General features: G+C 40.9%; 1 protein-coding gene across 3 annotated transcripts in view; it reads right to left on the reverse strand.

The window, feature by feature from the left end:
• zgc:109889 (uncharacterized protein LOC553542 homolog) overlaps window positions 1–15,515 on the reverse strand; it is a 67,532-nt gene that overhangs the window by 31,934 nt on the left and 20,083 nt on the right. For all 3 annotated transcript variants that reach the window (XM_038996269.1, XM_038996268.1, XM_038996267.1), the window contains exon 2: window positions 1,335–1,474. In XM_038996269.1, coding sequence (XP_038852197.1) covers window positions 1,335–1,467 — 133 coding nt within the window. In that variant the 5' untranslated portion in view covers window positions 1,468–1,474. The remainder of the gene's footprint in view (window positions 1–1,334; window positions 1,475–15,515) is intronic.

Below are 15,515 nucleotides of genomic sequence, written 5' to 3' on the forward strand. Positions count from 1 at the left end.
CATGTCTCGCTCCATCCATCAACGCCACGTTGCACCACAGACTGTCCAGGAGTTGGCGGATGCTTTAGTCCAGGTCTGGGAGGAGATCCCTCAGGAGACCATCCGCCACCTCATCAGGAGCATGCCCAGGCATTGTAGGGAGGTCATACAGGCACGTGGAGGCCACACACACTACTGAGCCTCATTTTGACTTGTTTTAAGGACATTACATCAAAGTTGGATCAGCCTGTAGTGTGGTTTTCCACTTTAATTTTGAGTGTGACTCCAAATCCAGACCTCCATGGGTTGATAAATTTGATTTCCATTGATAATTTTTGTGTGATTTTGTTGTCAGCACATTCAACTATGTAAAGAAAAAAGTATTTAATAAGAATATTTCATTCATTCAGATCTAGGATGTGTTATTTTAGTGTTCCCTTTATTTTTTTGAGCAGTGTATATATATATATCTCAATATAAATATATAACAATATAAATTAAAACAGCACCTACTGTAACATTGCTGGGTGCTATGTCAGGTTATTGACTAGATATAAGGACTTATCATTGTTATAGCACTGATACATAGACATATTGTACCACACATCAATAATGTAGTCTAACACTGAGGGAAGGTGGTTTCAAAGCACACTCAAGTGCACTTCAGTCACTGTCTCTAGGGTGGAGAGGTGGAAGTCGGAGTTGTCTTTTAGTCTAATGAAGCTTCCCTGTCAAAGGAATACCATTAGACCACAATAACAAGGTGTACTTACTTTACTACGCAATGGATTCTACCCTAAAGTGTACACATTAGCAACCACTGGTGTAGAGGCTACTAGCATGACTAACAGACCGTGCGCCTGATTATTCCAATTTATTAAATAAATAATATCTCCTTAGACACAAAGTCCTTGGATATCGCTGCTATCCCATAGAAGCCATAGGGCAAAGCTGGGTGAATGTAGAGCCACAGCCTACTGGTAAGTGTCCATTATTATTATCTGCAGGTGTCTGGGTCAGAAAGTCAAGTTAATCTATTCCCATCTCAACCTCTACAGCAGACCTGATCAGCATACAGGATAATTCTATAGGAGATCAGGATAACACTAGGAGGCACAGACCAGTGAGGAGATGGGTGAATTTCCAATAGGAGCGCGGATCATGGCCTCACATGTTTAAACCATGCTCCTATCTCTCTCTCCCTCTCTCCTGCCCTTCACTGATGTGTTTGTTTCACACACATATCAACCCCGCCCCCTGCGCGTGCACACACACACACACACACACACACACACACACACACACACACACACACACACACACACACACACACACACACACACACACACACTTACTGAGGCTACCAAGCTGTTTGATGATGGCAGCGAGGGTGCTATTGGTAACACACTCCAGTTCACTGGTGACTCCATCAGGTACTGCACCTCGACACAGGTGTCTAGGCTCTATACTGCGTTTTACCAATGGCATGGTTTACCTATGGGGAGAGAGATGGAGAGAGAAGTGCAAGAAAGAGTGAGAAATGGACAAAAGAGTGAGGGAGAGAGAGAGCGAGGTGTCTGGGCTCTATACTGCGCTTTACCAATGGCATGGTGATTCACCTGGGGGAAGAGATGGAGAGAGAGCTGTAAGTAGTGGTAGAGAGAGAGGCAGTAGGAAAGACAGGATGACAAAAAAGGAAGAGTAGAAGGAGAGTTAGACAAAAGGAAGAAAGAAGTAGGGAGGGAGAGAAGAAGCACAGGAAAATGATACATCAAAAGTGAACATCACAGAAGACATGATATTACAAGAAACACAAACACTAATCAACTCAGACAGTCAGATCAGATATCCACAGCGATTAACTAAATACAAACTGACCTCTAATCAGTCTGTAGGCCACAGAGATAACTATATCCACTGACTTAGAGACAGTGACCTGATCTGTGATCAGTGTAACTGAACTGGGTGACTGGCTCTGTTAATATTGGGCTGGTGTCAGGCCCCTGGGGACCAGTTGCCTGTCAAGCTGTTTGGAGTCAGTGAGACTGGGATTCGTGCAGGGTCCAATGAGGCGGAATGGTTGGTTCAGTGTTAACTGATAACTGCCACAGCTTGTGCTGCTACTGCTGGGCTGTCTTATCACTGGTGAGAGGACAGAATAAGGAGAGCCCCTGAACGCATAACAAATGGCATCCTGTTCCCTATATAGTGCACTACTTTTGACCAAATCCATATGGACCCTGGTCAAAAGTAGTGCACTATAAAAGGGAAGAGTATGCCATTTGGGACGCAAACCTATCACGATAGGGGAGCACAATGTCTTTGTAGAAAAAGACGGAAAAACTCTGCTGCGAAGAACGCTCTCTTCTCCTTCTCCTCTCTCTCTTCTGAATTTGGTCCATGGCCTCTTCTGCCCTTGGATTTGAACTGAGGCGGTGTGTGATGTGTGTCAGACCAGTGTTTGACACACACACACACACACACACACACACACACACACACACACACACACACACACACACACACACACACACACACACACACACACACACACACACACACACACACACACACACACACACACACACACACACACACACACACACACAAAGTATTTATGCCAGTTCTCTATGTGATAGTAATTGTGACAGTGATTATCTTGGAAGTGTGGGAGTGTGTGTGGAATGGCTGACTTCCACAGCACTGACCGGGGAAAACACACAGAGACACACACACCGCCTTCCAACTGAGATGGAAAACCAGGGCACAAATGAAAAGTGATGATGAGCCCTATTTATGTGTGTGTGTGTGTTGGTTGTTTGGTTTGTCCCAATTGAGCTCTGCCTGTCATCCTAACAGATAGTGACCTGTCTGTCCTCTCTCCATCTCACATAGGGTTGCAAAGGGTCGGAAACATTCCGGTAAATTTCCGGAATTGTTCCATGGGAAGTTAAGCCAGGGAATTGTGCTTAAATTTATCAAAAAAAGTTAGCCTATAAACAGTAAACTTTTTTTGTGAGATACACATTAGGCAATTCTAGGTCTTGTGGTACATTTTGGTTAAACTATCCCCAATTCAATGGAATTGCAACCCTCTGCATGCACAGTAAATTCTTACATCACATGTACAGCTGATTCTCAAGATCTTGCACACTATTGAGTCAACACTACTACACTGTCTGAGCCAAGGACTACATGCTTTCTGGTAAGTTTTGATTACAATACTGGGTGGGGTGAATATATTTTATATGACATACATGCTGTTTTGTTAACTAGTAAACAGTAGCCTACAGAAAAGTGTGTTTAAATCATTTCTAACTTGTTAACAATTTCTGCTAGTTAGTTTTTGCTACCATGTGGGTTTTAGCTTGCTTGAGCCTGCTAACTGAGGAGTGTTAATTCACCTGTTTCCACACATGTTTCATTTTAAAAGATTTATCTTACAAAAGGAGTTGTTGAATCTAACTGCTTAACTATTTATCTGTACATGGAATTGTATTTGTTTTTTTACTATTTTTTTCTAATCGTTACAGGAAAATGCCACGGCACTAACTGATGTGCGGAGACATTTCACTGTAGCTAATGTAGAAGGAAAAGCTGTGTACATTTGCAAATACTGTGCCAAATCATATGTGAAGAATGCAATAAAGATGGAGAATCATCTGGCCAAGTGCATAAAGTTCCCTCAGACTCACAACAAGCAACCTCTGACAAAGGACCCTCTATTTCTATTCGAGGTGAAAATGATGAATCAGACACCTTATCGATAGCAACAGCTCATGGTCCTACTGGAATCAGAAGATTTTTTTGACTCAATGGAGGAACGTAGTCAGAAAAATGCTGGTGAATGTCTTGCTCAAGCTGTGTATGCAACTGGTTCACCTCTGATGCTCACAGGCAATGTGTATTGGAAGAGATTTCTGAATGTTCTTCGCCCAGCATACACCCCTCACACCAGAGATGCTTTGTGTTCATTTGCTGGATGCAGAGTTCAACATAGTTCAAGTGAAGGTCAAGCAAATCATAGAGAAAGCAGACTATTGCAATCATCTCTGATGGGTGGTCGAATGTTCGTGGGCAAGGAATAATTAACTACATCATCTCCACCCCTCAACCAGTATTCTACAAGAGCACAGACACAAGGGACAACAGACACACCGGTCTCTACATTGCAGATGAGCTGAAGGCAGTCATCAATGACCTTGGACCACAGAAGGTATTTTCACTTGTGACAGACCAAGCAGCCTTCATGTTCGTAGCATTGTCTAAAGTGGAGGAGTCCTACCCTCACATCACACCCATTGGCTGTACTGCGCATGTATTGAATCTGCTCCTCAAGGACATCATGGCACTGAAAACAATGGATACACTCTACAAGAGAGCCAAGGAAATGGTTAGGTATGTGAAGGGTCATCAAGTGTTATAGCAGCAATCTACCTCACCAAGCAAAGTGAGAAGAATAATAGCACCACATTAAAGCTGCCCAGCAGCACCCGTTGGGGTTGCGTTGTCATCATGTTCGACAGTCTCCTGAAGGGGAAGGAGTCTTTCCAAGAAATGGCCATATCACAGTCTGCCGATATGGAAAGCCTCATTAAGAGGTTCCTCCTGGATGATGTATTTTGGGAGAGAGTGGTAAATTGCCTTGGTGGATACATCTCATTATTGTAATCTATTTTTGAATATTCGATTAGGTTTGTTGACGTCAACCGCATGTTTCAATGGAGAGAGACGCTATACTAGCCTCATACTATGAATAGACAACTCCGATATGAAGTGTTTTTTTCCCTCGTTGTCACGTGTCCTACTTATTTCAGTACATTAATACGTGTAACATCAGTTTGCAAACAAAGTAAAAACAAAAAAATATAAACGCAGCAAAAAAAGAAACATCCTCTCACTGTCAACTGCATTGATTTTCAGCAAACTTAACATCTGTAAATATTTGTATGTACATAACAAGGTTCAACAACTGAGACATAAACTGAACAAGTTCCACAGACATGTGACTAACAGAAATTGAATAATGTGTCCCTGAACAAAGGGGGGGGGGGGTCAAAATCAAAAGTAACAGTCAGTATCTGGTGCTGCATGAAGTACTGCAGCGCATCTCCTCCTCATGGACTGCACCAGATTTGCCAGTTCTTGCTGTGAGATGTTACCCCAATTTTCCACCAAGGCACCTGCAAGTTCCCGGACATTTCTGGGGGAAATGGCCCTAGCCCTCACCCTCCGATCCAACAGGTCCCAGACGTGCTCAATGGGATTGAGATCCGGGCTCTTTGCTGGCCATGGCAGAACACTGACATTCCTGTCTTGCAGGAAATCACGCACAGAACGAGCAGTATGGCTGGTGGCATTGTCATGCTGTGGGGTCATGTCAGGATGAGTCTGCAGGAAGGGTACCACGAGGGAGGAGGATGTCTTCCCTGTAACGCACATCATTGAGATTGCCTGCAATGACAACAAGCTCTGTCCGATGATGCTGTGACACACCGCCTCAGACCATGACGGACCCTCCACCTCCAAATCGATGCCGCTCCAGAGTACAGTCCTCGGTGTAACGCTCATTCCATCGACGATAAACTCGAATCCGACCATCACCCCTGGTGAGACAATACCGCGACTCGTCAGTGAAGAGCACTTTTTTCCAGTCCTGTCTGGTCCAGCGACGGTGGGATTGTGCCCATTGTTGTCAGTGATGTCTGGTGAGGATCTGCCTTACAACAGGTCTACAAGCCCTCAGTCCAGCCTCTCTCAGCCTATTGCGGACAGTCTGAGCACTGATGGAGGGATTGTGCATTCCTGGTGTAACTCGGGCAGTTGTTGTTGCTGGGGCAGTTGGTGTGATGTTCGGATGTATCGATCCTGTGCAGGTGTTGTTACACGTGGTCTGCCACTGAGAGGAGGATCAGCTGTCCACCCTGTAGCACTGTCTTAGGCGTCTCACAGTACAGACATTGCAATTTATTGCCCTGGCCACATCTGCAGTACTCATGCCTCCTTGCAGCATGCCTAAGAAAAGTTCACCCAGATGAGCAGGGACCCTGGGCATCTTTCTTTTGGTGTTTTTCAGTCAGTAGAAAGGCCTCATTAGTGTCCTAAGTTTTCATAACTGTGACCTTAATTGCCTACCGTCTGTAAGCTGTTAGTGTCTTAACGACCGTTCCACAGGTGCATGTTCATTAATTGTTTATGGTTCATTGAACAAGCATGGGAAACAGTGTTTAAAGCCTTTACAATGAAGATCTGCGAAGTTATTTGGATTTTTACAAATTATCTTTGAAAGACAGGGTCCTGAAAAGGGACATTTCCTTTTCTGCTGAGTTAATATCCAATGCAAAAAATATCTACATTTAAATGGTATTAATATTAATTCGCATATATTTCAGTTTATTTCCACGGTAAGTTTCCACCTAATAATGTTCCCCAAACTGTGCAACCCTAATCTCACTCCATCTTTCTCAACACAGTTGTATTCGAACCTGGCACTCTATTACGCAGACCACCTCAATGTCCCTGACAGTGTGTGTGTGTGTGTGTGTGTGTGTGTGTGTGTGTGTGTGTGTGTGTGTGTGTGTGTGTGTGTGTGTGTGTATGTATGTACATACGTACGTACATTTGAAGTCGGAAGTTTACATACACCTTAGCAAAATACATTTAAACTAGGTTTTTCACAAATTCAGACATTTAATCCTAGTAAAAATTCCCTGTCTTAGGTCAGTTAGGATCACGACTTTATTTTAAGAAACTGAAATGTCAGAATAATAGTAGAGAGAATGATTTATTTAAGCTTTTATTTCTTTCATCCCATTCCCAGTTGGTCAGAAGTTTACATACACTCAATTAGTATTTGGTAGCATTGCCTTTAAATTGGTTAACTTGGGTCAAACATTTCAGGTAGCCTTCCACAAGCTTCCCACAATAAGTTGGATGAATTTTGGCCCATTCCTCCTGACAGAGCTGGTGTAACCGAGTCAGGTTTGTAGGCCTCCTTGCTCGCACACGCTTTTTCAGTTCTGTCCACAAATTTTCTACAGGATTGAGGTCAGGGCTTTGTGATGGCCACTCCAATACCTTGACTTTGTTGTCCTTAAGCAATTTTGTTACAACTTTGGAAGTATGCTTGGGGTCATTGTCCATTTGGAAGACCCATTTGCGACTAAGCTTTAACTTCCTGACTGTTGTCTTGAGATGTTTCTTCAATATATCCACATCATTTTCCTCCCTCATGATGCCATCTATTTTGTGAAGTGCACCAGTCCCTCCTGCAGCAAAGCACCCCCACAACATGATGCTGCCACCCACGTGCTTCACGGTTGGGATGGTGTTCTTCGGCTTGCAAGCCACCCCCTTTTTCCTCCTAACATAATGATGGTCGTTATGGCCAAACAGTTCAAATTTTGTTTAATCAGACCAGAGGACATTTCTCAAAAAAGTATGATATTTGTCCCCATGTGTAGTTGCAAACCATAATCTGGCTTTTTTTTAATGGAGGTTTTGGAACAGTGGCTTCTTCCTTGCTGAGCGGCATTTCAGGTTATGTCGACTGTCGATATAGATGCTGTAGGAAACGGGTACAAAAGCATCTTCACAAGGTCCTTTGCTGTTGTTCTGGGATTGATTGGCACTTTTCGCACCAAAGTACGTTCATCTCTAAGAGACAGAACGCGTCTCCTTCCTGAGCGGTATGACGGCTGCGTGGTCCCAAGGTGTTTATACCTGCGTACTATTGTTTGTACAGACGAACGTGGTACCTTCAGGCATTTGGAAATTGCTCCCAAGGATGAACCAGATTTGTGGAGGTCTACAATTATTTTTCTGAAGTCTTGGCTGAGTTATTTTGATTTTCCCATGAAGCAAAGAGGCGCTGAGTTTGAAGGGAGGCCTTGAAATATATACACAGGTACACCTCCAATTGACTCAAATTATGTCAATTAGCCTATCAGAAGCTTCTAAAGCCATGACATCATTCTATGGAATTTTTCAAGCGGTTTAAAGGCACAGTCAACTGAGTGTATGTAAACTTCTGACCAACTGCAATTGTGATACAGTGAATTATAAGTTAAATAATCTGTCTGTAAACAATTGATGGAAAAATTACTTGTGTCATGCACAAAGTAGATGTCCTAACCGACTTGCCAAAACTATAGTTTGTTAACAAGAAAATTCTCCAACCTAACTGTATGTAAACTTCCCACTTCAACTGTAAGCATGCATGCATGTATGTATGTAAGCATTAGGCTTTCCCTGTAAACCAAATTCTCAACAAAAAAAACAGAGTACAACTGAATAACCAAACACCCCACTACCACCCCCACCCCATACACTTCATATTGCCCTTGAGTGGGTATATCCCCATTAACGAGAGGGTTGTAGCCTGTGTGTGTGTATGAGATAAAGGGATATCTTTACTCGAGCATGAGTAATGCCGCAGGTGTGTGTGTGCCTGGAGTGTGAGTAATGTGTAGAGGCAGTATCGAGGTCACTCAGAAGAGTAGATCACACACACACACACACACACACACACACACACACACACACACACACACACACACACACACACACACACACACACACACACACACACACACACACACACCCTCTAGTCTAGTCATCCCTTTAACCTTGAGGCCTGCCTGGCTGTCCGTCCACTTTAGGATCCACCCATCAGTCCATCCATTACCATTTATCTCACTTTCTCTCTCTCTGTCTCTCTGTATCCATCTGACAAACTCTCTCCGTATTCTGAGAAAAGGATCGTACGCATTCTCTTTCTCTCTCCCTTTATTCCCCTGCCTCTGTCTCTTTCTCTGTCTTCCCCTCTCTTCCCTTACCCCATAAGGGAAGATAGCCATCACCTTTGTCTTGAGACATGTAATGAGCTTTGCACACCTGGATCGTACAATATTTGCCCATTATTATTTTCAAAATTCTTCAAGTTCTGTCAAATTGGTTGCTGATCATTGATAGACAACCATTTTCAAGTCTTGCCATAGATTCTCAAGCAGATTAAAGTCAAAGCGGTAACTCGGCCACTCAGGAACATTCACAGGAACAACTCCAGTGTATATTTGGCCTTGTGTTTAACTTCTTTGGGGTACCCCCCCCTTCTTCTCAATTTCCGCCTAAAGACATACCCTAATCTAACTGCCGGTAGCTCAGGCCCAGAAGCAAGGATATGCATATTCTTGGTATCATTTGAAAGGAAACACTCTGAATTTCGTGGAAATGTGAATTTAGTGTAGGAGAATATAACACAATAGATCTGGTAGAAGAACATACAAGGAAATAAACATACGTTTTCTTTTTTTTATTGTTGCTGCATCATCTTTCAAATGACCAAGAACAGCCAAACATACAGATAGGATGCTGGGGATGATTTGAATGAAGAACATAAGATGGCGACAATAGCTGAGCAAAGTTTTAGACGGATAACTTAAAAAATGAGCGAGCTACATGACATTGAGCATGAAGTCACCCAGGTGTCCCACACAAATGTACCCAAATGTACCCAAGTGGCCGAATTGGTACAGTGATACATTTTGAAGGAAAGAACTATATACAAAATACATAAATGCTATTCTAATAGCATATATATATATATATAAAAATATATATATATATATATATATAAAAAATATAATAATAAACAAACAAATAACAAGGGTAACTATTTACACATTTTCTATTTACAATATTGTGAAGACCCTCAGTCCTCTACACAATATTGAGCTGCTGGTGCCATGGCCCATAGCAGTCTCTTTCTGCTGTAAAGCAGAGGCTTACTGAACAGGTGGTGCATGTGATGGGGAATTTCCTGTGACAAAGGGCACAACGACATCTCCCTACTGTGCCCTTTTTGCCCTGAGGCACATTCATGCCTGCAGAGATGAATCTGGGCAGGTGAACACCACTGGTTCGAGCAGAAGGGACAGAAGGTGCTGCAGTGGACTTGCTGTAGCTAGCAAGCTCCTGGATGAGCAGCTCCCTGAAGGCTAGCTGTGAGATGGGGGGCCGTCCACAGCTCTTGGCCAGTTCCTTCTGGAGGATGAAGGAATTCACCAGAGCAATGGCAATGAAATGATAGAAAAATGTCAGGTACCATTTCATGGTCTTGTGGAGAACATTGTAGTATCCTATCAGCGCATCTGACAGGTCCACACCTCCCATGCCCTTGTTGTAGTCCTTCACAGCAGCTGGAATGGGGCCATTTTTTGTGGTCCATGCCCCGGCACCGTTCTTCACACGCCTGACGACGTGATCGCCACTGAAGGACTTGTGGATAGTTGTGCACATGACCACCTCTCTGGTATCCATCCACTTCACAAACAGCAGGCCATCTTCATGAATCCATCGCATGGTACCCCGCTCAGCCCACTTAGGCATGTCGTTCACCTTTGTTTTTGGAAAGCCCACTCTGTTGGTCCGAATGGTGCCACAAGCCCACACATCCCGCTTCCTCAGCTCTGTAAACAGGGTAGGGCTTGTGTAGAAGTTGTCCATAAACAGTTTGTAGCCCTTCCCCAGCAGGTGAAAATCCAATAACTCCATAACGGAATCAAAACTCAGTCCATTACCGGTAGCAAAACTGTTTTTCCCCTCATAAACAAAAAAATTGCAAGTGTAGGCACACACAGAATCAGCCAAAACAAACAGTTTGTAAACCCCATTTGGTTGGTTTGTTACGCATGTATTGTTTGAGGCTGATTCTGGCCTTTGAGGCTACCATCCTCTCATCGATGGACAGTTCTGGGCAGGCTGAAAATAGGTCTTGCAGGCCTCAACGATGTTGGGGTAGAGAGGTTTGATTTTGCAGAGCCTATCAAACCTTGGTGTGCCTCTCTTCTTGTCATTCTCCCCATCAACTTCTGGGTCTCTGATGTAAAAGCGCCCATGAGATAGTCAGAAACCTTTTACAAGACATGACAGTCATGGGGAAAGGCAGTTGATAGAGAGCTGACGTTTTCCAGTAGTCCCTTAGAGTTTTCAACTTCACCAGCCCCATTTTTTTTTGGGGGGTGGATCAGCTTAATATTGCGGAAAGAATGTTGCTTCCAATGTAATTGTCTGCATCATTTCCAATCCCCCATATTTTTTGGGGTAAATATATATATCCATTCACGTATGCATACATATACACATATATACATACACATACCTACATAGACATACATACTTTTTTAAAGAGTATACCTTTATTATTATTCCCCGCAAACCCTACCACCGATCCCCCAATTGGAGTAAACTGATAAACATTTCTGTTTTTACCTTCAATTTATACATCTTATACACATTTTACAGACACAGTCTACTTTATAATAGTTCTCTCTTGTTTGTTCTTAGTCCTTCCTCTATTTCTGTTGTCCATCCAGTTTGATTTCCACTTGTAACTGTGCTATTTCACAATAGCTCCGCACCTATACACATTTCACAGATCCCGTATGCCCTACATTGTTTATCTTGTTATTAGTCCCAACCTTCAGCTCCACTCAACCTTTCCCATCTATCTTCCAACATCATCCATTTCGGATTTTTATTTGCCATATATTTTTCAACTGTGCTGTGATGCTTCACAAAAGATTTGAATCTTCCTATTCTCATAGCTTCCACGGATTGTAAATTAAAAATAAACATTTTTGCTAAAATAATTATTATATTATTGATTGATTGACTATGGCTTTTCAAATCCCCCAGTATTGCTATCTGTAGCGTTAGTTCTACGCAAATGTTGCAATTCTTCAACCATTCCTGGACCTGTGACCAAAAACGAGCTACATGCGGACAATACCAAAATAAATGGTCTAATGACTCTGCCTCCTCACAGCAGAATCTACAGAGCTGGGAAGATTGTATCCCCCATATATATAACATTCTATTAGTTGCAAGAATTTTGTACAATAATTTAAATTGAAAAATTCGAAGTTTTGAATCCGGCGTTGTTTTGCGTATCAATTCATACACCATGTGCCATGGAATGGGTACATCGAAAATCTCTTCCCAACTATTTTGCAATTTATATGGCACAGCTGTAAGTTTTTTGGTCCTTAAATGAAATTGGTATATGTTTTTATTTATCACACTTTTCTTTAACCATTTATGTTCTTTAATATAAGGCCGACATACAAGTTCCTTACTTTTATCCCCTTCCACCTGCCTCTTCCATTTTTGTGGTAATGCTGCAATTAATTGGTTGTAATTTTGGGTAGAGCAGACATTTCCATATGTCTGCGTTAGCTGCATGTGTGACATTACTCCACCAGTCCTTTTTATGATATCATTCACAAAAATTATACCTTTTTTAAACATTTCTTCGATAAATACAGTTTTTTTATCAATTACTATATTTGAATTTAACCACAAGATTTGTTGTACTATTTGTTCCGTCCTTTCAGGTGGATTAAACTGAAATTGCAACCAACTTTCTAAGGCTTGCTTAAAAAATAAAGATATTTTGGAGATTATTTCCTTTTCAAGCAACCGAAAGTGAGCAGGTGTAATCTGAATAAAGGGAAAAAGGCCCTTCTTGAACATAGGATGAGACATTCGTACCAATCTACTAGAGAACCAGTTTGGATTTAAGTATAACTTTTGTATGACTGATGCCTTTAGTGAGAGGTCTAATGCTTTAATATTTAATAATTTCTGCCCTCCGAATTCATATTCGTTATATAAATAGGCCCTTTTAATTTTATCTGGCTTGCCGTTCCAAATAAAATTGAATATTTTTTGTTCATATAATTTAAAAAGCAGGTCACTAGGTGTAGGCAAAACCATAAGCAAATAGGTAAACTGTGATATGATTAAAGAGTTAATCAGGGTGATTTTCCCACAAATAGACAGGTATTTTCCTTTCCATGGTAGCAAGATCTTATCTATTTTTGCTAACTTTCTATAAAAATTTATTGGAGTGAGATCATTTCTTTCTTTTGGGATTTGTATACCGAGTATGTCCACATCACCGTCAGACCATTTAATTGGTAAACTACATGGCAATGTAAAATGTGTATTTTTTAGTGATCCAATACGTAATATGGTACATTTATCATAATTTGGTTTTAATCCAGAGAGGATAGCAAATATATCTAGATCCTCTAAGAGGCCGTGGAGAGATTCTAGTTGTGGTTTTAAAAGAAAACATGAATCATCAGCGTACAATGACACCTTAGTTTTTAGGCCCTGGATTTCTAATCCCTTAATATTAATGTTTGATCTAATTTTAACAGCTAACATTTCGATGGCAATAATAAATAGATATGCCGATAGTGGACAACCTTGTTTTACTCCTCTAGATAGTTTAAAACTTTCTGAGATGTAGCCATTATTTACTATTTTACACCTAGGGTTACTATACATAATTTTTACCCATTTTATAAGAGATTCCCCAAAATTGAAATATTCTAGGCATTTATATATAAACTCCAGTCGTACTTTATCAAAAGCCTTTTCAAAATCAGCTATGAAAACCAGGCCTGGTGTCCCCGATATTTCATAGTGTTCTATTGTTTCCAGTACTTGCCTTATATTATCTCCAATGTATCGTCCATGTAAAAAACCTGTCTGATTAGGATGAATAATATCTGACAAAACTTTTTTTATTCTATGCGCCAAGCATTTTGCTAGGATTTTTGCATCACAACACTGAAGTGTAAGAGGTCTCCAATTTTTTAAATGTACTGGATCTTTATATATACCACTTGGGTCCTGTTTCAGTAATAATGATATCACACCTTCTTGTTGCGTGTCTGATAATCTATCATTTATATAGGAGTGGTTAAAACAAGCTAATAATGGTCCTTTGAGTATATCAAAAAAATGTTTGTATACTTCCACTGGTATGCCATCCAGTCCTGGAGTTTTCCCATCCTTAAAGGCCCCAATTGCATCAAGTAGTTCCTCCTCTGTAATTAGGCCTTCACATGAGTCTTTCTGTACAGATGTTAATTTTACATTATTATTAGGGAAAAAATCCATACAATTAGTTTCAGTTAGTGGAGATGGAGGAGCCTGAAACGAAAATATATTCTTAAAGTACTTTACTTCCTCTTTCAAAATATCATTTGGTGAATCATGCGTGACTCCATCATTTGTAACAAGTTTTAATACGTTTTTTTTGGTAGCATTTCTATATTGAAGATTGAAAAAGAATTTGGTGCATTTTTCCCCATATTCCATCCAGTTCGCTTTATTTTTGTAATATATTACACTGGATCTTTCTTGAATAAGTTCCTCCATTTCTTTTTGTTTTTCCTCTAACTTATTCTGTGCCTCTATGGTACCGTTTTTATTGTTATCTAACTGTACTGTTAGTCCTTCAATTTCCTTTGTTAATATGGACTCTTTTGATCGAAATTGCTTTTGTTTTATAGATGAGTACTGAATTGCATGGCCTCTAAAGCCACACTTAAAAGTGTCCCATACAATATGGGGATCTGCTGTACCTATGTTATGTCTAAAAAAGTCAGTTATAAATTCTTCTGTCCTAGTTCTAAACAATTTATCATCTAGTAGGCTTTGATTGAATTTCCAATATCCTCGCCCACGTGGAAATTCTGTAAGAGTAATATATATGCCAATTATGTGATGGTCCGACCGCATTCTGTCCCCTATCAAACACTTTTTAACTTTTGGTGCCAGAGAGAATGATATAAGAAAGTAGTCAAGGCGACTAGCTTGATTAAGCCTCCGCCATGTATATCTCACTAGGTCAGGGTATTTAAGTCTCCATATATCCACTAATTCCAATATATCCATGACATTCCTGATTTCCTTAAGTGCCTGAGGGTGATAGTTTGTAGTGTGATTTCCTTTCCGGTCCATAGAGGTATTTAAGACCGTATTAAAATCTCCCACTATAATAATAGAGTCTAGTGTTGCTTGTAGAGTTGATACATTCTTATATATATTGTCAAAGAAGCTTGGATCATCATTATTCGGACCGTATAGGTTAATAAGCCATATATGTTTATTGTCCAATAACATATTTAAAATAATCCATCTACCTTGAGGATCTGTTTGGACAAGTTGCACATTTGGATCAAAGTTATTATTAATTAAAACCATCACCCCTTTTGAATTTCTTTGCCCATGGGAGAAATATATTTCGCCCCCCCAGTTCTTTTTCCACAAAACTTCATCTAAAACTGTCGAATGGGTTTCCTGTAAACAGTAGATATTATAATCCTTCTCTTTTAGCCAGGTAAATACTGATCGTCTTTTCTTATTATCTGCTAAGCCATTACAATTGTAACTGGCTATACTTATTTCACCACTTACCATAATGAGACACACCTTTCAATTATTTTTATCAAAATATATGTTTGTAAACGTCCTATTAAAAAGTAACATAATGATTGAGTGTCTATATAGTTGTACCATGACATTTGCATCTCCACTAAGCAAACCTCCAATTGGTCCCCACTATTCCACCCGCCAAAAGCCCCCATCTCGAGTTGGGTTGTCATCCCAATGACCGGCAGACCACCCCCGACCCCCCGCATCGCACAGCCCCGGACCGACTGGGATCCATCCTTCGA

This window comes from Salvelinus namaycush, chromosome 6 (assembly GCF_016432855.1).
Source record: "Salvelinus namaycush isolate Seneca chromosome 6, SaNama_1.0, whole genome shotgun sequence".
Lineage (NCBI taxonomy): Eukaryota > Metazoa > Chordata > Actinopteri > Salmoniformes > Salmonidae > Salvelinus > Salvelinus namaycush.